Raw genomic sequence first — 23,413 nt, 5'->3', positions numbered from 1 at the left:
CAGATCCCACTCAGAGGGACCCTGGCTCAGCTGTACTCGGCTTTCCCAGGAAGGTGATTGTGCAGAACTGCCCAGGCAGGAAACAACAATCCTGCCTCAACTTTCCACCTCCCAACCCAAGGATTTTGGGCAGGAACCTACTTACAAAGCTGCCACCTAGAGGCGCTTTTCTGCGGTGTATATAACAGCGAGGCAGCTGGAAAGAGCACTCAGTCTCTTGAAAACGGCTCTGCGATCAGGGTCTGAAGGCAGGAGGAGGGGAGAAGCCCGGCCGGTAGGTAAGGAAACGAGCTCTGCTCAGCGCTGTAGGGCAGGGCGAGAGAGAGGGAGAGCGTGGGAATGCGAAGCAGGCTGGGCTCCTGGGGCCCAACGCGTGCTTGCTCCTGGGGGGGAATTCACCGAGGCTGGGAAAGGTGGGGGCATCAGAGAGCTGCCTTGAAATGAGCATTAAACTGCAAACGCGGGCTGCTTTCGCTCGGTGGGGCTGGGGGGGTTGCCCGCCCCCGGGCGGAAGGCAAACCCAGTGGCCCGGGGGAGAGATCCTCCCGAGTGGCTTTGTTTTGCATTCGCGATTAGTCAGCGTGGATCTTGTATTGGAGAGAGTGACCTCTTACTCCAGTGCCGACTCCCCTCCTCGGGCTCTGACCTCCAGACTTAACCCCGCGGCTGGGGCCGAGTCTCGGGATGCGGACAGAGACAGCGCCCCCCCGGGCCACTGACATGCCTGGGCCGTTTGGGGGAGAAGAGCAGCGTGAGCGACTTCAGTCCAGCGTTCCCGAGACTTGCTAGGAAAACCCGCCGCGAGTGGGAGCCGCGATTCTTTCCCCCGGGACTGGCTCGGGCTAGATCGAAATGTGCAACGTGCGTATTGCGGCCGCGGTCGTTAGCAGGCGTATTGGTGGGTAACTAACTGATGATACCCTCTGACCTCCCCTACGATCCCGGGCTGCTTACCAGGCGGCTCAGCTCCGGGAGCTGCAGATCTCCAGGTTACCTAGAGTCCTGTTTCTGGAGGCCACCAGGGCTCATCCGATTCGATCGGTTTGTCTTTCACTCTTACCTGACCTCTCCTTAGAGGCGAGAAAACGGAAGGGAAGCGCAGACGCCTTGACAGCAAACGCCCCTGTTTTAGTAAGCGAAGCCTTTGAGCGGGGCTAGGAGAGTTTGCTGAACCGTCGGCATGGGCTGTAGTCGCGCAGAGCCCCTTAAAGGAAGCCTGGGATGGATGCGCAATAAACGGGAACTCCTGGGGGGTAATGAGGCGCTGTAAAGTTATTCCAGCCCGTTGTTAAAAGCAGCATAATGAGGTTTAAAAATGGGAGAGCGCCTCATTAAAGGGTTTATGGAGGCATTTGGTGACATTCCCCAAAGCTTGCATTCTGCCAAGATCGAAGGGCCGCGGTGGTAACTTTTTTGTTCTTTCTCTGACGCAGATGTTGCCTTTGTGTCTGTGCCTTTCTGAAGGCAAAACGTGGAGCTGAAGGAAGGGTGCGTTGCATTTTATTTGCATGCCTAGCAAAGAAAGCACAGCCTGGCTGGAGTCTCTTCGCAACTTTTCACCAGCAGGGGGCCCGATTCACCTCCTGTTGAAGTTCGAGTGGGCAAAACTTCCACTGATCTGAATGGGAGCAGGATCGGGCCCGTAAGAGGGAACATATTTTTTTTTTTTTGCAATTCATCCTTCACCTTAGGAATGTTTCCAGGGAAAGTCATTGCCCGGGCTTCTAAATCAGGGTTAGCTCTTCTCTTCCCATTTTTGGGGTGAAATGTTTGAGGAATAAATACATCAGATATTGGATGCAAAAATGTAAAATGATGTTGCAAACCTCACCTATTCCTCCCATCCTGGGTGTGCGTGGGAGTCCCCCCCCACACCCCTAAAAATATCCTGTGGAATGAAAAGCATTCCCCCTGCCAGACTGATCTTACCCAAAGATATATGATGTTCTGTGAAATAATTCACACGATACAGAGAGAAGGGCCCGGTTAGCAGCAATCCTCAGAGGATCTATAAATATCTCCTAATGGGGGCCCATCAACTTTCTGGATTTGAAATGCCTTTAAATTCTGAACAGTAGCTTTTTGTGCGACTGTTTCAGGCATAAAGTCAAACTGTTTTCATCGAGAGAATGTGGGAGCTGCTTGAGTGTAACACAAGTGGAAGAGAACGCAGGCTGTCAGGGTAGGCAAAATGAGCAGCATAACTGTATCTAAGATGCTTATTTGTGCTCCAGCATCTCTCTCAAAACTATTATGCATAGCCACTGTCCATGCTTGTCTGAGAGGGACTTTAAAGGCCAGGCGTATTGATGGTGCAATGCAAACATTTGGCAGAAGAAGAAACTCCCTCTCCCTGGGTTTGAAGAGGTGGTGGTTTGCAACAATATCTTCCTGCCCCTGTTAACTCTGCGGCCAGCTCTGCTTTCAGTTGTACACTGAGGGAAACCCAGAGTAGCTCCAGGGAAGTTAATGGATCTCCTGTGGATTTCCACTGGTGTGACTGGGAACAGCTTGATTGTTTGGTAAGCGTTGGCAGCATGCTTTGCACTTCCCAAGAGAGGGCAACTGCACTAAGAGTTCACAGGTGAAGGGCTTGACCCTGCAAACACCTACCACTGAATAAAGTGCTGGCCTCAGACTCCGTAAGTGTTCCCAGGATCGGGCCCTAAACACCAAACCAGAAAAGACCCTGGGAAGACACAAGAAGGATTAACACAATTCTATTACATGCATACAGTAATGGCTGAGGGTTTTCAACACCACTGTAACTCACTCACCAAATAACATCTCATGATAGATTACCCCTATCAAGTGGGACAGCAACAAGTACTTACCTTGTCTAAATGCTTTTCGTAGCAGATAGGTTTTTATCAGCTCAAAGAAAGAGAGAGGAAAGAATGGGCGGGGCTAGGGAGTGGAGTGTAAAGCTGTCTGGAATTGGTTGGCTGAGACACAGATAGTAGGAATGATTGCAGAATTGCAGACCAGAGTTAGCTTGGAGAAACCTCAGAACAACTCTTTGTTAGGGGTCCAGTGTATATTGATGGGTCGGGTAGCTACTCTCTTCTCCTGTACTGATCTCTCTAATTTAAAACAGATTGTTCCTTTAAATGCAAGGTTACATCTGTTATCAGCCTTCCATGCTAAACCACCATCATGTCTAAAAAGCGAGCTGAACACAGAAAGAGCCAAATTGCTTTAGGCAGCCACACTGCGGGGACTGATAGGCTTTTTTTCCACCCCCGAAACTAACCTAGGTGGGAATCTGAGCTCTTGTTACACAGCCAATCCCAGACTACAGACAGACTGGCCTTTGCATGCTGTAATCTCTGAATGAATATAGCTGTCAGGATTTCAATTCCAGCAGCTCCTCCCTGGCTGGGGATTTGAGCACAATGGACCATATCAGCTTTCTGGATGGAGTTCTTTTATCACTGACTGGGTGTGTGGGTTTATATAGAATCACACATGGAGGTACTCACACACACAGTAAAGGGATAGTGGCCTGCTAAGATTCACCAGATGTACAGGATGGCCCTAATTTGCATGCAGCAAGATCACAAGAGTCCTTATTTAATGAGTGGTCAAGATTGCATTGTTTTTGGCTTAGCTGGCTCACCAGACCAGACAGCCTTGCTATTCTAGGCTCAGTGCTGGCAGGTGGCCAGAGTCCTCAGGTCAATTTAAGCTCTCTGCTTTCAAGGGATATTATGCTCCCATTTTTTGCATACATTTCACCAGGGAATAGTTACACAGTGTGTTTTCTGTGACCCTGATGACCTAACACCATGCATTGCCTTGGTTTGTCTTAGATTACATTTGCTTACAAGTAACCTTAGAGGATTCCTAATGGTATGAGGATGATGTCTTCACCTTGATAGTTAACTTGGATCAGTGTCTTTGTTTGTGAAGTCAACAGTTCATTCAACTATTAATATATCTCCCTAGATCAGGTGATGCCCTTCCAGTTTGCATTTAGGCATCCAAAGGAGAAGGGCTAGTGTTACAAAAGGGGTAAATGTGACCCAAAGGGAAATACTTTTGAAATGCGGCAGTATTGTCAATCCCCACTCTTCCAAAATCACAAGTCAGACCCCCCCTTTGAATCACATGATTGGCTTAACAATCATGAGATTTTTTTTAAAAATATCAGGGTGCGGTTTGCTTTCTGGGTTTTGAGGTGCTAGAGCATACAGGGGTCACATTTTCAAACTCTTCTGCACAACCATGAGGCCTTGAAGTGTTTTATTAAAAAACGAAAGTGGAGAGTCTCCTATAATCCGGCTGGCAACTGCAACTTTAACATTTTGACTTGGAACGGCAGATCGCTGAAAACAAACTGCTTTTTTTATTTATAGCCCTCTCCCTGAGATGTCCCTGGCTAAGATATGGTTGGTGCTTTATTTCTTGAGCAATCTTAACGCCATTCACAGCCCTCGTGCTGACGACAAGATAGCCTCTCTATAGTACGTTTTATATGCTGATTTTTCCACATGGGACACACTGGAGCATGTGCCTTTAAGCCAGTGTTGTCTTAACTGAGCCTTCTAGTCTCCTCAGACCAAATACATTGCTGTTGTAACTCCCCTGATCTTGATAGCATAACACCAGAGAGGGATTTGGCCCATCTTTGGCAGATGGCTCATAAGCACACAGCACGCAGGTGGATAGTTTTGGCAGATGTGGATGAGAAATCCTCAGCAAAATCTCAGAGGCAGATGGGCTCAGAATGATTGATTTATTCGAGCAGAGACTGGCCTCTCCTGAGATGCCATAACAGCAAAGTGCAGGGAAGCCTCTGTCTTGTGCCCTCTGACTTACACGTCAGAATAAATCAAGAGGTCAGCATGAGCCTTCTCCCTGTGCTTTGCTCCAGTAACAGCAGTTATTACAAAACTCTGGTGGCCTGTTCTGAGAATTGCTGAGCAGCTGGAAGTCCAGCTGAAGTCAGCAGAAGCTACGGTTGCTCAGCACCTGGGAAAACTCGAACCCAATGTCTCCTGTCTATGGTACATATCTGGCCTCCATCACAACACCTCGGTCTTTAATGCATTTATCCTCAGAGCACCGCTATGAGGCAGGGCAGGCCTATTCTCCCCATTGTACAGATGGGGGAACTGAGGCCCAGAGAGACTTGCCCAAGACACACCGGAAGGCTGGGGCAGGGCAGGGGATTGAACCCAGGCTAGTGCCTAACCACTGGGCTATCCTTCCCCATGAAGGAGAAGGAAGAATATTGAACGGATCGTCTTCAATCCATTCTTGCTCTGTGACGAGTTTAATTCTCTTTGTGTGAAATGAGACATGTTCTGCCTTTAGAGTGAATGGGACTTGGGCCAGATCCTCAGAGGGTTTAAATTGATGTCTCTCTACTGACTTCTGGGGTGGATCTGGCTCACTGTGTTTTGCAGGCTTCTCTGTTTGTTGTGGCTGTTACGCTACAGGAATCAAATAACGCTTGTGGGAGCTAATGCCTTTGGGAAGTAAACCTGAGTCGTCCCCCTCCCCCCCCCTCGTGCCGGTCTAACTCTTGCCTTTGCATTCTATACAGTGCTGTAGCCGTGCTCCCAGGATACCTGAACACGCTGATTTCCACAGCGGACTGGTTTTTCCTTTTGCTATAGATCATTATGAGTCTGGAAGATGAAATCCTCATCATTGCGTAGGTCAGATGAGATTTCTCTCTGCGCTTGTATTTAAACACTACTGCTTGGCACATGCCCAGAACTGAATGGAAACCAGCAAGGAATACAGCTCTTCAAATAAGATCCTGGCCTCTATGATTAGCCACAAAGAGCAGTTCCTCCAGTACTGGGCATGAGCTGAAGCAGCTTCGTTTTACTGAAGCGAGGCTGTCCTTATTAAAACACCTGGTTACTCTTTTATTTAACAATGCCCATTTTGCTCCCAAAGCTCTGACTTCAGACTGTCAATGGGCTAAAAGGATGATGGTCCATGTGCACTTAAAGTGATGATCCAAACCATGTCCCAGGACAGTCTGTTCACTCTTTACATAGGGGTCTGATCTCTCCTGTTATTATCACCACTAAGTGTCCAGCCAGGGAACAGTGGACCCGTTAATACTCGTCTGTTATTGTTTCCCCTTATCTCCCCTCTCTCTTCCTCAGCTTGTATCAACAGCAGCACCCGCTGTTGGGCTTGCCCAGCACTAATCATGTAAATTGGAGCGTGCCACTTGAACCACGCTGTGTACGCAAGCAACTACCTCCCTGCAAGGCCAGACTCGCCTCGTGCACTCCTTGCAATTTCAGTTCCCAACAGAATAGTGCTTCGAGCAGCCTAACGTTATGTCACGTGGCGCTGATTTTCCTTGTTTGTTCTTGCAAAGTAGCAGGCCCCACAAAGCCTGCTGAAGTGTCCTGTGTATCCGAAAGATTCTTTAACGAGGAGAGAGGGAGATCGGGACTGTGCACAAATGCAGACTGCCATGTAAATGCTTTCTCTGGCGTGGCAGCGTAACAGTTTGTTAAATCAAATTAATATTGCCCCAAAGGCAGCAGCAGAAAGCAGAAGGAGTGGGTCATAGCTACACCCTTTTCCTTTAATGGGAGAGGCTACGTATGTGTAAAAAAAATAAACCCTTGTGCCTGGCAACCATCCAAGATGTCTAAATTTCAGAAAACAGTTCTATCCTAAGGGGGAGAAGAGGAAAGGGAACCATAAAAAAAGCCATGAAGTGAGGCAGAGATTGAGGAATTTCTTGTCCAGCTGACCCCTTGTGTACCATCCCTCCAGGCCTGCCCAGGAGGCCTGCTTGTAAAGCCTGGCCCAGTTGGCAGAGTGAGACAAGAGAAGAGCTCCATGCTAAGGTGAAGGGACCAGGAGAATAACACTCTTTTCCGCAAAGCCTGGGCCAGAGTGTGGGAGTGAATTACTGCCCTGCCCTGGAGGGGTAGCATTGCATGCCCTCCCTCCACTGACTCCGGTTCACTAGGAAGGAGTTTGTACCATTTGTATGGCATCCGGTAGGTTGTACCATTTTCCTCTTCTCAGGCTGGTATGTAGCATCCCTATGGCTTGAGGAAGGGTCTGTTCCCTTGGGACAGCACAGCGCTGTGATTTCAGAGCACGCTCAACTGAGTCACACCGGTTTATAAAGTGGGGGTAACTCCACTGAAACCAATGGGCCTGATTCTCTGCTGCCCTGCTGCTTGTGTTGTCATTTATCCCAGTGCTAAGAGCGTATATGATGCGCCCAAACTGGGACTCCGTGCTCCCTCTCACCAGTGTTAGGGTTTCAGGCTCATTTTGCACTACAACTGCAAGCCATGGGAAGTCAGGTCCAGTGGTGTTACACTGGGGTGAAACCAGAATGAGTGAGAGGAGAATTGGGTCCCGATTGCCCTTAACCCCTCACTCCTTCTGGCTGATCCCAGGCACAGCTGCTGTTCCTGGTCTTGCTTCATACTTGTGGCAACTAACCAGAATGGTTTCATTTTAAAAGCCCCAAATAAAACCTGGAGCTCAGAGCAAGAATCTATAATCACTTTGAAGAGCTCCAAATTCTACCCACATAAGCCTTTGCTTCCAAGGAATTTGTCCTCAAGCCTTCTGCTGCTGTTACTGCATATGCACAAAGGTGGATGAGGGCTAGCATATCCAGTAAAGACCTGGGACATCTCATTAAATCCCTATTCACTTCTCCTTGTGGTGACCCTTCCCTACTCATTTCCTGGCGGCACATTGATACAGTTCCTCGATGGTGAGATACGGCTTCAGCAGCCTCCCAAAGGTCTTGTCTATACTTGGAATTAGCCCCGATTTCGGCCATTGGTATTGCGCACCAGTGCGACCCCCTAGTGGAGAACAGGGAAACTACAGGTGGATTTAGTCCTTGAAACAGAATTAGGTGTACAGGTGCAAATCATGTCTACACTAAGGGTTTGTATTGGTGCAACAAAACTGGTGCCTGGCTGAAACTGGGGCTAAATCTAAGTGTAGTGTAGATGTTACACACTTATCTGCGTTTTACATGTCTCTCTCTGCCTGATCCACAAGGGATGTGAGTCTGTTACAGCCCCCACCTACTGTGCCTGGTCTTTTAGCGCATGCTGTAGATACTCATACTTTTATTTCCTGAGATCCCTGGTTCAGTCCCTGATATTGTCAGCCACGTTGGCAGCCCTCACAAAGACAAGGTCTTAGAAAGGCTGACTTGCTGCTGTGGGTGGTATTGTACCGTCCACAGGGTTGCGGGGGCTGTTCGCCACTCCCAATGGGTAGCAGTAACTGCCACAATGGGTCCTGGATTTTGTGGGAAGCTGTAACATTCTGTTGGTTCCATCCTTCTGCTGGCAATACACGTAACAAGTAGCTCACCTCTTTATCTCCTCTCTGCAGACGGAGGAACTGTTGAAGCAAAAATAATAATAAAACACATATATAGAAAGTGTGTGTTGCTGAGAGAGAGGCTGAGCTTCAGCAGCTGGGGTGAGGGCATATTCTTAAATCCAAGCTCTCTTCTAAGAAAGAAAAATGAGTCTTGCTGCTCTCAGTTACACAGCAGCCAGGCTCCAATTCTCTCACTGCGACATCATAATTGTTAAACACAGAGGGATGCTTCATTAGATGTAATTGAGAGGGTGGGGAGCAAGAGCCTGGATTGAAATTGGGAGGAGAGTACAAAGGTCTTAGGTCTACACTTCTGTTTAATGCATCTGGAGCTGTACTTGATGTGATGCTTAACAGAACCTGTGGTAACTGTTTTACAGTACTCTCAGCCAGATCAATTCTACTGTGCTTGAGGGAGTGCAGATAAAATGGCTTAAAGATTTCCCTGCTAAAAGCGATAGCATCATCTTTTCTGTTGCAGAAGACAGATTCAGTTGCGTGACATTTATTTGGCCATGGTGTACTTTGTGGATTTCACACCCAGGGACTACAGCCAACCTGATGATGTCATACACAGACTAATAAAAAAGCACACAAAAAGCCAATGTTGTTTCTCTTTTGCAGACCACATGAGTTTTGTTTTGTGTTCCTCAGTCCCAGCTTTCTCTTTAACTGAAAGTACTTTATGAGGATATGACACAATTTAAACAAAGCACCCAATAGACAAAATGTTCGCAGAGGGATAGCACAAGTGTTTTGATACAAGGATGGTAGCAGAGAACTCTAACCCGTGCTAACCAAGATATTTTCTTATTCTTATATTGGTTTTAGGTTATTTGGATTCCAAATTGACTGGCCATGAGTGCAATTGACTTGACTTCCATCCTTGATCTTCTGGACGTGGGAAATTTCTCTGATAGCAACTGGACGTGCAACAATGGAGACTGCATCATTGTCGATACACTCTCGTGCCCTAGCACACTTAATAAAAGTGTCTTATTGTACACCCTCTCTATCTTCTACATCTTTATCTTTGTGATAGGGCTGGTGGCCAACTCAGTGGTTGTCTGGGTCAATCTCCAGGCCAAAGCAACTGGTTATGAAACCCACCTCTACATCTTCAATCTAGCCATCGCTGACCTGTGCGTTGTCATCACCCTTCCAGTCTGGGTGGTCTCCCTTGTCCAGCATAACCAATGGCACATGGGAGAAATCACATGCAAGATCACTCACCTCATATTTTCCATCAACTTGTATGGGAGCATCTTCTTCTTGGCATGTATGAGTGTGGACCGCTACCTCTCGGTTGCCTACTTAACCAACTCCAGTAACCGCAAGAAGAAGATCATCCGACGCTTTATCTGCATCTTTGTGTGGCTTCTTGCCTTCTCTGTCTCTCTCCCAGACACCTATTACCTGAAGACTGTCTCTTCAAACAATGAAACTTACTGCCGCCCTCTCTATCCAGAGGAGAGCTTCAAAGAGTGGTTGGTTGGCATGGAGCTCATCTCTGTTGTGTTGGGCTTTGCCATTCCTTTTCCCATCATTGCTCTTTTTTATTTTCTCCTTGCAAGGTCCATCTCTGCCTCCAGTGACCAAGAAAGGAAGAGCAATGGGAAGATCATTTTCTCTTACGTTGTTGTGTTCCTTGTCTGCTGGCTGCCCTACCATGCGGTCGTCCTGCTCGACATCTTCTCGGTCCTTCATTTTATACCCTTCAGTTGTCAAATGGAGAACTTTCTGTATGCGGCTCTTCACGTCACCCAGTGTTTCTCCCTCATCCATTGCTGCGTCAACCCCATGCTCTACAGCTTCATCAACCGAAATTACAGATACGAGCTCATGAAAGCCTTTATTTTCAAGTACTCGGCCAAAACAGGCCTCACCAAACTTATTGATGCTTCCAGAGTATCGGAAGCTGAGTACTCTGCTCTGGAGCAAAATGCCAAATGATCGCCACTTCATAAGAACTCGTCTTGGACCTTTCCATACTTGTCTCTGATGGGGCATGAATTCACAGCTTGGAAGAGAAATAAAGAACCATAATGTAAATTTAGAGTTTTTGAGCAAACCAAAATCATGCATTAGTTTAATGTGTTTTGTTTTATCTACTGCTAGCTAATCCAGCCTTTCTGGACCGAGACCACGGTGCAAATTCTATGCAAATGAGTGAGAATTTGTAGTAAACAAAGCCATTGTGTACCACAGGTATCACGTGTCTTCAGGATAGGCTTTTTTTTCCATGTGTAAAGGAGACCCTCTCTTGGTTTCATTGTATATGTGTTTATATAGATATAGATATATATAATGCGTTGTATTTAAAAACCCAAGACTTTATTTTCTGGCTGTTGGTGTACCTTATACAAATGTATTTGAAAGTTTAAATATATTTTTATCATGTATTTGAAGTATATTGCTGATAATTGTATCCAGAGTGCTGTAGTCTGAATGTTAGTCCAATTATAGTCAAAATGAATGACAAAGGATGACTTTAATAGCTATATGGAGATTATGTATTATGTGTGTGTTTGTCTGCTTTGGCTGGCACACTTTATTTACAATAGCTTTGTTGTGGTTTATACCTATATGTATGGAAATAAGCTGTATGTACAGTACTGTGATATAGTTTGACATCATATTAAAATTAACAGTAACGTAAGAGGTTAACTCCCACTTCCATGTTTCACCAAGCAGTATCCTTATGCACAAAATGAATGACCTTATTTCCAAGAGTCCTCTCTATTTGTAAGTTATTTTTTTAAAAAATAAAGATCTGGAAAAATACACAACAGTGGTTTAACTTCTTTTCTTTTTTTTTAAACTAACCCTTTTTTACTTTCTTTGATGCAAGAGCAGACCTAACACGTACACGTGTGTGTGTGTGTGTGTGTGTGTGTGTTAATGGCAGACAGAAACAATTTAAAGAGGAAAGTCAAATAGGATTTGCTAATGGTAATGCTAAGGGGGAAAAGCAGTGGTGTGGATGGGAGTAGGCTTTTGAACAATCAATCTATTTAGAAGATGAGTCAGCTGTACTCTTAAGGTAAATGCATCCGATGAAGTGATCTGTAGCTCATGAAAGCTTATGCTCAAATAAATTTGTTAGTCTCTAAGGTGCCACAAGTCCTCCTTTTCTTCTGAAGGTAAAGGCTGCTAGAAAAGACAGGATCCTGAGAATGAATACACAAACAAAATTTGGAGAGCATAATAAAGCAATAGGATTTGACATAAACTAGGCTTAGTCCCTTGCTATTTCATTGTGCTAGAATTCAGAGGTTTGCAAGTTTCCTTCTGACAGTCCAATTATTTTTAACTCGCTTTATGGCTTCCTATTTGTATCACGATAGTGCCTAGAAGCCCTAGTCATGGACCAGTACCCCACTCTGCTAGGGGCCATACAGACACAGAACAGAAAGGTGCTCCTTGCCCCAAGCAGCTTCCAACGTAAGTACTTGCAACATCAAATTTGCAAACCATTGGGCCAAATTCAGCCAACCAAGGAGAGCCACTGAAACTCATAGCACCACAAAGGTTCTTTACTCCTTGGCCAGGTAATATACGATCACATGGGCAACTTCTTTCTGTGCTGACTGGCTTACTTTCACTGTTTTGCATGCCGCTTTAATTATGGCGCTCTGGCAGTTATTTCCCAGTCAAGGTTGCTGCAGAGCTTCCATTAGAAACCTAATTTTGGCTCCCCTTAAAAAAAAAAATCAATTTTGAAATTGGAAGGTTGGGGTTTTCCTACAAAATTTTGATATGGTGTTCCTGAATTGGATGCTCTAAAAACTGTCTGTCAGGGTTCAAAAGCCTTCTATCCCTTCCCCCACATTTTCCTTAGGCCTGTTTGGTGCTGCAAAATTTTACAGGTTAAAAATTGCCTTATTTCAGCACATCCTTATATGCAGCCACTCAAAAGCGAGACTTCAAAACCCTGAGTTTTCTGTCAGTCAAACTAAACTGCCTCCCCAAAGAACAGAAGTCCTCTAGTGTCACTCTTTCACTAGTACAGTGCCAGAGTGGACTCTGCATTACCGTTACTGATTCAAACAGTCCTCCTGGAGCAATCCCACAGTGCCCCTATCCCTGCATTGACAACTGCTCTGGTCACAATTTTGAATCTGGTAAAACTTTGTAGTGAAAATGTGGCCTTAGTTTCCCTTTGTAAGAAAAAACAAAACAGAAACCAGGAGTTTAAGAAGACTTAGTTTATTAGACTCTCTTAGGTAAGGACTTGTCTACTTGGTAAAGTTTGACGAGTTATATCAGTATAGTTAAACCAATATATAACTGCCCATGGGGACACTCTCTTATTCTAGCATAAGAATGACTTTTAACAGTTTAGATTAGACCGTTTCCAATAATACATAAACTAAACTGGAAAAAGGCACACTTCTACTGGAATAAGTGTGTCCACCAGGGGTGTTATGCCTGTATCAGTTTAAATTTACACCTTATCTTATACTTTCCTCTCTATGCAAGAATACAGTACCTGGGACCAAAATTGAATCAAATTAAAAGAAATCATCTGTGTGAAGAGGAGGGGGAGGGGAATAAACCCCCGGGTCCATGAGCTGTGCCAGTGAAATCAAACAAAATAGTTCAGAACTTATTGGTAAGGAGTTAACTATACTTGGATGACTTCATACAGGAAGAATGTGACCTGCATTAAAAGTGCTATCCATGGGGTAGGAATACCCGTATAGATGAATGAAATCTAATCATTGGTTTGTAGTCCCAATTTACCTTCCAAGCTTCACACACCATCTTCCCCTAAGTGCTGCATTTCGTATTAGGGTCTGAATTAACAGGAAGATCTTGACAATCGCCTGTTGTGAGCGAGCTCCTGGCCCAAGATGGCTACCAGACCTTGTCCGTCCCAGCATATGGATGGAAGAATTGAAGAATGGCCTGGTAGGCTTGAATGAAAGGGAGGCTAAACCCTTCCACTTTTTGTCTGCTCTGCTGGGGCAAATTCCAGCACAGAGGTGGAACGCATGTGTTGCTCCCCTCATGCATCATTTTAAGGCTGTCTGTGACAGGGCACCATCAGCAGCACCCTGATTACTGACATGGCTGCTGCCTGGAGAAAGCTGAAGGCCCAGCCCTGGGTGGGGGACTGTGAACAGCTGGGTGACAAAAAGAAAAGGAGTACTTGTGGCACCTTAGAAAGCTTATGCTCAAATAAATTGGTTAGTCTCTAAGGTGCCACAAGAGAGCCAAGCCACATCATCAACACTAACCTGCATGGGGAAGTCTGAGGGGACCCCCCTCAGATGAAGAAACTGAGGCAGAGATGTGCAGGGCTCCACCATGCGGTGCTCTAGAGGCAGCAACCCCGTTACAGAATGGAATAGTGACTGTAAGTTGTAGCATTAACAGTAGCACTGGTTACTACAAGCTGTCTAATAATGAAGGCTCCAATCCTGCTTTGTGCAAGGGGAGCCCTGTGTTTGCACAGGGCTAGTTGCGGGAATACAGCCTAAGAGAATTACTCAGTGACCCGCTTCCCAGATGTGCTGAGCACCCAGAAATCCTCTTGACTTCATTGGGGATTGCACGTGCTCAGTTACCAAGAGGCTGGGTTATGTACAAAAGCTCTGAATGGCAAAACGTATAAACATCAAACAGAACCTGTCATCATACCTTTGGAACCTGTCCTTCTGCTTCGCTGGTTTACTTTATGGCCGAAAGAATTCCACAGCAGTAAGAGTCCACATGCCTTAGAGGCAGGGACTAGCCAAATAAAAATCCATCTGCTGGATGAGAAAAGACTGTGTGCAGGCCTGTTTTATTATTATTCAAACACAGATTTTTTTTTATGAGTCATAGATGATAGCCATTGGGGGTAGCACAGTGATTTTAAATCAGATCCTCTGGCAACCTTGTATTGTAGGAAGTGCCTAAGTAACTGGCCTGTTTCTCCTTTGGCTTTACGAGGCTGACTTCAGACCCCAGCCTGTGATAAGGTCACTGGGCATAAAATCCATTTAAAGTTCCTTAGAGGTAAGAAATAACTCAACTGTGAAGGAAGTTTTATGCCCATGTCCATGGTGGCTCTGCCAAAGATAATGCTTAATCCATTTAAAAGAGCTACTTGGTGGGGTGAATGGTGGAGTTTTAAGACTTGAACCATATGGATGGACCGTACACCTGCATGGAGCCTCTGTGACATCAGTGGGGTTCTTCCTGGGCAGAGGGGATGGCCCAGGTGGGTGGTACGTACAAAGCAGTAGTCTCATTTGTATGTTGACACTGAGAATCCCAGCTCTAATATGGTGTGTGGCTATGGACCTTTTGGGCCAGGATCTGCTCTCAATTACACCCCCAGAGTAAATCAGGAGTAACTCCACTGATTTTACTAGAGGTTATCTAGGATCTCCACTGGTTACTGAGCACCATGTTATCCTCTGGAATCCCAGCAATGATCCTGAAAGGCTTGCATGCATTTGTTTGGGAGTTTGGGTTTTGCAAAATAGCTTAAAGGTTGTATGTGCACATTCCATGATTGCAGAAAGATTTTAAAAGATATTGTTATGGAATATCTCAGCTATAACAGTAAGGAACATACATAATATTTATAGTACATATTGCTGCCCGCAGAGTTATCATTATAGCTATACCGTGGCTTTCTTTCCTTTCAGCACTTGCTGTTTTGCGAGGACGCCTGTTTTTGTTCTTCTGCTAACCAGTAGCTTATGTTCAAAAAGGGTATTAAATTTCCAAGGATTATAAAACATATTTACATAGGTCAACAGCATAAGGGACAGATCCTGAAGTCCTTATTTAAGGGCCTGATCCTGCAAACATTACTCACATTAGTCGTTCTTACACATATGGTCCCGCTGATGGAGAAATTACTCCCATGAGTCAATTCCGTGAGTTAGGGCTGGGGGTTCAGATCTCTAGTTCTCACTTGATTAACACACTGCATTTAGTGGATAGTTTATCTAAGGGCAGAACTGAATAAGGAGATGTCACAATTTGGCTTTAGAATACAAAATAACCACAAAAATACACATATAAGAAAAGGAAAAAAACCAACATCCTCATCTTTTGCAGTGGATATTCTATCCTGGCTTATTTGTATAGACTCCTCTTTTAATGATTCACATTAATTCCTTTCACTAGGAATTCTAATTATGAGGGTCAGCCGGACTAATCACCCATACATTCCATTCTTACTGTGGTGTCCAGCTCATTGATCCATTATTGAATGATAGCTTGGGAGCTCCCTCACCACAAGGCCAGGTCCTGATGTTCTTATTCATGTTGCATAGCACCTGACTCCAAGAGTGGTCCTGTTGGAAGCTGCTATTCAACCTGCAAAAGGGCCCCAGAATCAGTCCTCCTGGGATTGCCACCTTATCTAATATATACACAGAAATATTAAAACAAACCAACAGGTTACGTCCTTTGGCAGTGTAGCTCAGCTTAGCGCCATTGCAAAGTGTGAAATCCACAGAGCTAAACTCGTTTTACACCAGCTGAGAATCTGGTCCATGATGTTCTATATCACGTTGGATCCTGTTATCCAGTAGTTCAAAGCTGACTGATGTTTTTTACCTTTACTTTTCAAGGTAGGAAAAGAAAAATACTAACATCCTGTACTGTACTATTTTCAGAATAAAGCAAAAGAATTAAATTACATTTTAACAGCACAATCCTGACAACAGCAAAGGTCAGGGAACTTTTAAGTAAGGTCACCCTATCGATTGCAGCAGCAAAAGGATTAACATCAAATACTTTACCATGAAACGCTGAAAAGAAGCAAATTCAGCCTGCTATATGGAAACCCAAGTCTCTTTCATACATAGCAGAGCCGCTGACCTATTACTGTTCAAGCTGCACTATGTTGCCTTGCCAACATATATTCCGAGTTATCCAAGCAGAGTTAATGCTTTTGCAGAAATGACTTTTTCTGTTTTGGAGAGGGGTTTTTCTTTTTCTTTTTAAAAAATTGCTACAAAAGATTTCGAACCTACCTAGGAAATGACCTTAATCAATTTAGTTCCACCACCAAGTATGAAAACTCAGATCTTTCTATTTTGCTTCCTCTGAACATTGTCTTGATGGCACTGAACAGGGTGTTGAAGTCACAGCTTGATCGAAGCTGGGTTTTTGTTGTTGTTGTTTTTTTTAACCCATCCAACTGGCAGTCCATTTTGTGGGGAAGGATTGATGTGACTGACAAGTGTTTTGAATTTCAAACTGGAGGTCTCAAAATGAATGAAAAGCAAGTGACACAAAGAGAAAAAGTAAATTCTAGGAAACAAACACAAACAAAAAAATCTGCAAGTTCTGCAAAAGGGTCACAGAGGCTGCATTCAGATCTTTTTCAAGTCAGCATTTTTGGACCATCTACAGGCACGTTGTTGGATTCTGCAGCAGGAAATCTGGATAGATAATGAGCCAGATCTTCACCTGGTGTGAATCTAAGTAGATCCATGGAGCTACTCCAATATACACCAACTATAAGGATCTCAGCACTGCTTGTTTCAGTGTATTCAGTGGTGCAGAAGCAAGTGGGTCATGTTGGTGACTTTGATTAAGGGTGTGTTAGTGATTCCACTCTATAATCCTGTTCTCAGGGACAACAGCTTCATTTTTGGCCCAAAGGGATTATCCAGGCTGCTGGTCTAAATGGATACAGCTCCATTGACTTAATGGCATTTCACTCAGCAGAGAATTTGGCCTTTCATCAGGAAGGATCCCCCACCCTCAAATATTATTACTTATTATTTGTATTGCAGTAACACCAAGATAATTTAACCAAGATCAAGGCATCACTGTGCAAGGTGCTGTACAGCCACATAGTGAGAAATAGTTCCTGCTGGAAAGAGCTTATAAAATAAGTATTTATCCTTTGATGCCTGGTTGGAAGGACTGGGAGGTGGAATGAATGGGTCCTGTATGTCACTATATTGTGTTGGAATTGGGTTTATATGTGGGCTATTTCCTCCTTGTTTTCCCCCCGTGGATCTGGGTCTCAATCTCCTTTATATTCATAAGGGAGGCAGTGTTGTTTACAGTGGCTGGACAACTGGAGTGGAATCAAGAACCCTATTCTAGATAGCTTTGTATGCTTCACTCCTCCCCACAGTCTCCGAGCACTTTCCAGCAGTGCATTAAGCAAGGTGACTACACAGCAGTGTTTGTTGGCTCATCCTCTCCCCTGGGGGGAGAAGCACATGTGGTGGAGTGTCTTGTTTTGGTAGGGTCTTGTGTGTGTGTGGCGGGCGGGGGGGGGGGGGGGAAGGGGGAAGGCAGGTTGGTTGGTTGTTTTTTGGTGTTGCTGTTGCTTTATCTTTTAAATATAGATGTTGCTATGTGTTTGTTAGAGGAGGCAAGGTCAAAGAAACATGCCCAGTCTTTGAAGTGGAAAGTGGTGAGCGTGCGTCAGAAATCTGGTCATTATTTGTATTGCAGTAGCCCCCAGAGGCCCTGCTCAGGGGTGGGCCTCATTGTGCTAGACGCTGTGCATGGATGCAGGGCGAGACAAACCCTGCTAGTTTCTGCTCTAGGTCGAGAAGAGGTACAAAAGGAAAGCAACTTGCACCAGATCAGAGGTGGAGCTGTGAATAGAATCCGGGTCTCTGGACTCCCAGGCCAGTGCTTTGTCCACTAGGCCTCACTACCTCCTCTGTCATGCTCTGTGCCCGCGGATACAGTAAGACAGGCAATGCTCCATCTGTTGTAATTTTCTTTCACCATCCATGGGAGAGACGGGACAGAAGTGGACTATCACTTCTAGAGATTGTCTATGAGGGCTAGACAACTACGTTGTGTTGACGAGTATTTCATTTGCCTTCACTGCTGTACATGAAAGACGGCTATTAAAACAGACCAAACACTTAGCCCCCAATATTGCTGTGTTTGATGGGATCATGATAACTAACGGTCCTGGCTTGTCCACTCGTTGGGGCCAGGACCATCTCTTTGCTCTGTTTTTTTAACCATGTTGATATGTGAAAAAAACCCTGCAGGGTACAAAAACCCAAAAGAGTTAAAAGAAAAATGTTTGACACTCTGGCCCCAGTTGTGGGTGCTGAGCACCTGAAAACCAGGCCCTGATCTCCTTCACAATCTGGGCCTCTTGGGATGTGTCGAAAAATGCCTTGAAGTTCAAGGTTGCTCCCCGTTTGGGAGGTTTGTAAAAAGAGCCTGGTGAATGTGACATTTTGGGTTGAAAAGTTCTGCGGAGTTGGAAAGGCAGTCACTTGGAAACGTTGATTCTGCAAGCTTTCAGGATCACTGTCTGCTGCCTCCTTTCAGCTAGACTGGTTTATCATGAGCCTGAAGTTTTTGCTTTAATGAGCAAGTAGGTTGGAATATTAGAATGTATACCTCTTGCTCTGCCTTTGCCGTGAATCATGAAAAGGGAAATGTTTCAGATTCCTTGTTCCAGAAGAGAATGCTCCTCTTTGTACAGTTGTATAGTAAAATGCCAACTAGATTTTTCCTTTAACTTTAACTAACTATGTCTGGGTCTCAACAGCCTTTGACTCTGTCATGCAAGTTTGAGAAAGTAACAAATAGTACCCAATCATTTCCCATTGTGAATCCAAATACAATGTCACTATTTGTACAATGAAGTTACAGAATTAGGGTTGATGCCTGGATCCGTAGGAGATTTCTGGGAAAGGAATGTTCCAAGCTTGGAAAGAGCGTATTAGAAGAGAACATTTTGTGAGAAAATGTTACAGAAGGAGAAGTCTTTTTAAAAAAAGTTGGCCTCAAGGCCATGTGTCAGAGTCTGCTCTCATTTACACCAATTTAACTGAGCAGAGGTGAGCTTTCGGTCTACACTTGCAGGACAACCGTGGACCTAATTTTCTGCCAGTGTAAATGGGTGAAACTATATTGTTATCATTCAGTTATGCTTTCAGACACCCACATTTCTGGCTGCAAACTATTAGTGGCCGGTGACCTTCCTAAGGGCTGAGAATTAGCAGTCTGTCTCGGCATCAGAAAGTGTGGAGGTGACTCCAAATGACAAAACCCTTGGGTCTTTGAAATCAGGCTGGAAATCTTCTGAGGTTTCCAGTCCTTGCTGCTTGTGGCCATATTGAAATCCAGAAGTGCATTAATGATTAATAAAGAACAAAAGCAGGCCTCAAGAAAGGTTCTATTCCAAGACCAAATTGGAATTTCAGACCAACTCTCTTGTGTGCTGGGAAAAGGCTCCTATTTTAGCTGAGTAGATTTGCCCCTGGGGGATGAAATACATGTGGAAGTGGAAAAAGGGATAAAGGGAATTTGAACGCAGACATCTTAGTTTTCTTAGGAATAGAGCAAGAGTCAGACTAACTCTAACTCTAATAACACGAGACTTTAAGGCAGGGCCTGGGCGAGCGGGAAGCGAGTGGGAAAACTGTAAAAGAAACTGTTTTGACCTTGTGTTAGATAAGAATGGAACTCAGACTGTAGCAGGAACTGCTGAGAAAAAGTAAGATATCAGGAAGGAATATGTATAAACAAGACGCAGCGGTTGCTTTTTATTGTATGTAACAAAAGGTATAAATGCTTACCCTAATTGTTTATCGTGTGGAGACCTGCCTAGGAAGGGGGAATCCCTGTCTGTGCGCACTCTCCCCCTTGCAATTGCTTGAGAATAAACTGTCTCTGACTTGTTGCAAACAACCGAAGAGTGAAGACTGCATTTTTTTCCACATACACATGCCAGATCCCACCAGCCTTTCATACTCCAAGGCCCAGATTCTCTCCTGGTGTAAACTATTGTAGCTCTATTGACTTCCGTGGAACTCTGCTGATTTATACCAATGGAGGATCTGGATTTAGTTCAATTTAAGTTAATGGGATTTACTTGTGTGAGTAGCTGAGCACGCTTGGGTCTGTGATGACATTTTTGAATGCGATTTAATGCAATCCATATATTCATGAACTCCTCTCTCTTGCTACCTTAGAGAGTGAGTTTCAGACCCTGAAAGCAGGGTTTTGTATAGCTAGCCTGCTGCTCTTTGCCTGAAGTACATTTAGGACCCCCTGGGGTATTTTAATTTTTGTTTCCTGGTCAAGTCAAGCTGTTGGTTTAAAGCAGCGTATACATTGTGTCAGGAAAAGAAAATCTTCCAGCATTAACAGTTATTAAAGAAATTCAACCAAAGGAAAAGACATTGAAATAAGTCTTAGGAATCAGATCCTGCACTATGCTACCGCTCCTTTGGGTGCTCCAGCGGCACAAAAGGGCCCAAAAACTGTATGACATCAAAAAGGGCCCAAAGACAGATGGGGAAATCCCTGAAGTAGGGGAATTCCCTGCAAGCTGATGTAGCCAATTCCATGTCGCCCCCTCCACCATAGGGGGCGTGCTGTCTTCGGGCAATCATTGCTGGCGTAATGGCCTCAAGGGAGCCATGACAAGGCGGCATAAATTAGAGCAGCCTCACGTCTTCTCTAATTCACCCCAAGGGCCAGACCTTTGCAAATGTGGCCTGAGTGATTGACTTAAAGCTCAGAAAAGCCAGAAAACTTCATTGTTAGACCTCTTGCTTTTACTCCCTCTGCCACTGTGAGAATTGTCATTTGTGGCATATACGCAACTTGATAGAGCTTCCTCCAGGGGAGTTTGGCTGCTGATTTAGTGGTAGCAGGATGGGACCCACAGCTGCATGATGACTCACGATGATATTCATCTTGAGCCAGTTATTCGTGCTGAAGAACACTTCATTCCACAAACAGTCCCCTACAGTGGGACTCGCCTGTGAGGACCTGTCTCCATGAGTGGAGATGCTTGGGCCAAGGAGTCAGTTAAAGGGGGAGTTTCAGTATTAACTTCTAGGTTCTAGGGTGGGATTTTCAGGGCAAAATCCTGGCCCCATTGAAATCACTGGGAATTTTGACATTGACTTCAATAGGGTCAGGATTTCACCCTCGGCGTTTGCCAAACCCAAACTCTGCTCCCACTGAAATCAGAGGGAAGTTTACCGCTGGGATCAGAATTAGGCCAACGATGCACAAGTTTGAATCTTCTATCATTCTAGTCTTAGCTTTTTACAGCTTGACTCTCCAGCTATTAAGAGGTACACGATCCCCTCAAAGCATGGCTGTAACCTCTAGTGAGACTTGAGCAGGCCACTCAGCTGGGAATAGGCATGTTACAGCCTGATCTTGCACACCTTACGTGACCAGACCTCACTTATGTGATTGGTCCCATTGGGGAAAATTCTGCAGTCCTCAAAGGACCCAAAATCCCATGGTTTCCCACCAGCTTTTAACATGCAGAGATACTGTGGAGCTGGGACACATGGAGGAGTAAGATTTTGAAGGTGGGGGCTGTCTTTTTTGTCCTGTTTTTGTACAGTACCTAGCACAATGGGGTTCTGGTCCATGACTCTGGTTCTTAGATGCTATTGCAATACAAGAAGAAGGAGACATAGATCAAAAAGGTAAAGGACTCAGAGCATTAGCTAAAATTGGCACCTTTTATTGTTAAAAGACTAGCAAGGCAATCCTACAGTTGGGGAAGGAGACATAACCATCTCAATCATAAAGCACCGGAAGTGCTACTTGGTCGATAACACAGAACTTCTAATATCCTCAGCTGAATACCTAAGCCCTGACATTTTATGAGGCATTAGATTACGTGCAAATCATTTTCAATACAAAGGGAATTCTCAAGGAACTGCACGTCATGAAACTCCTGTTACAATAGTGCATGTCAATGGTTGGTTTTGCCAAGCTGATATAAAAATCCTCCTTCAAGAGGTAATGCTAACATTCCAAACTAGAGAAAGTCAACAGGTTGCAGGCTAACTAAAACATGTCTGATTAAGTCACTAAGATAACCCGTAACTTAGGGTATGGTGGCTCTGTAGGAAAAGGAGGGAGAAAAAAAATTATTCAGTCACAGAGTGTCACCTCTGATCATAGGTGCCGACTCTGTGGGTGCTCTGGGACTGGTGCACCCATGGGGAAAAAATGGTGGGTACTGAGCACCCACCGGCAACCCCCCATCAGCTACTTCCCCCCGCAGCACCCCTCTCCCCCTCCCCCAGGGCCTCCCGTCCACCACAATCAGCTGTTTTGTAGTGTGCAGGAGGCTCTGGCGGGGAGGAGCGAGGATCCGGAACTCTCGGGGAAGGGGGCGGAACTGGGCGGGAAGAGGTGGGGTGGGGGTGGAGCAGGGGCAGGAAGAGTTGGGGCTTTGGAGGCAGGGTCTGGGGCAGAGCCAGGGGTTGAGCACCCACCGGCACTTTGAAAAGTCGGGTTTGTGCCTCTGCCATTGTAATTCACACATATGGTGTTTATATGTAACAATGCCCTTTACATGTGCCAGCTGGACCTACCCATAAATAACAATTCTCTTTACAAAGTGCATGTCTACACTGCAATGAGACACCTGCAGCTGGCCCATACCAGCAGACTCAGGCTCCCAGGGCTTGGGCTATGGGGCTGTGTCTGGATTCCCTCCGCACTCTGAACTCTAGGGTACAGATGTGGGGACCTGCATGAAAGACCCCCTAAGCTTATAGAATCATAGAATCATAGAATATCAGGGTTGGAAGGGACCTCAGGAGGTCATCTAGTCCAACCCCCTGCTCAAAGCAGGACCAATCCCCAATTAAATCATCCCAGCCAGGGCTTTGTCAAGCCTGACCTTAAAAGCTTCTAAGGAAGGAGATTCTACCATCTCCCTAGGTAACACATTCCAGTGTTTCACCACCCTCGTAGTGAAAAAGTTTTTCCTAATATCCAACCTCAACCTCCCCCACTGCAACTTGAGACCATTACTCCTTGTACTGTCCTCTTCTACCACTGAGAATAGTCTAGAACCGTCCTCTCTGGAACCACCTCTCAGGTAGTTGAAAGCAGCTATCAAATCCCCCCTCATTCTTCTCTTCTGTAGACTAAACAATCCCAGTTCCCTCAGCCTCTCCTCCTAAGTCATGTGTTCCAGACCCCTAATCATTTTTGTTGCCCTTCGCTGGACTCTCTCCAATTTATCCACAACCTTCTTGTAGTGTGGGGCCCAAAACTGGACACAGTACTCCAGATGAGGCCTCACCAATGTCGAATAGAGTGGGACGATCACGTCCCT

The 23,413-nt window shown here is 45.2% G+C and overlaps 1 protein-coding gene across 11 annotated transcripts; it reads left to right on the top strand.

Moving 5' to 3' along the window:
• Positions 1–164: 164 nt before the first annotated feature.
• Positions 165–11,141, top strand: ACKR3 (atypical chemokine receptor 3). 11 transcript variants are annotated; one of them, XM_077829522.1, is made up of 5 exons: positions 219–278; positions 653–861; positions 1,434–1,488; positions 5,552–5,666; positions 9,184–11,141. In XM_077829522.1, exon 5 carries the CDS (start codon positions 9,211–9,213, stop codon positions 10,303–10,305), a length of 1,095 nt encoding a protein of 364 aa, XP_077685648.1. In that variant the 5' UTR covers positions 219–278; positions 653–861; positions 1,434–1,488; positions 5,552–5,666; positions 9,184–9,210; the 3' UTR covers positions 10,306–11,141. The 11 variants fall into 11 exon arrangements, with proteins under 11 accessions (XP_077685645.1, XP_077685646.1, XP_077685652.1 ...); XM_077829526.1 differs by lacking the exon at positions 653–861 and having other exon boundaries at positions 189–278; positions 5,552–5,662; XM_077829521.1 differs by lacking the exon at positions 653–861 and having other exon boundaries at positions 189–278.
• Positions 11,142–23,413: the final 12,272 nt, after the last annotated feature.

This window comes from Eretmochelys imbricata, chromosome 11, assembly GCF_965152235.1.
Source record: "Eretmochelys imbricata isolate rEreImb1 chromosome 11, rEreImb1.hap1, whole genome shotgun sequence".
NCBI lineage: Eukaryota > Metazoa > Chordata > Testudines > Cheloniidae > Eretmochelys > Eretmochelys imbricata.
The sequence above is the reverse complement of the archived record's forward strand: the minus strand, read 5'-3'. Positions and strand labels throughout refer to the sequence as shown.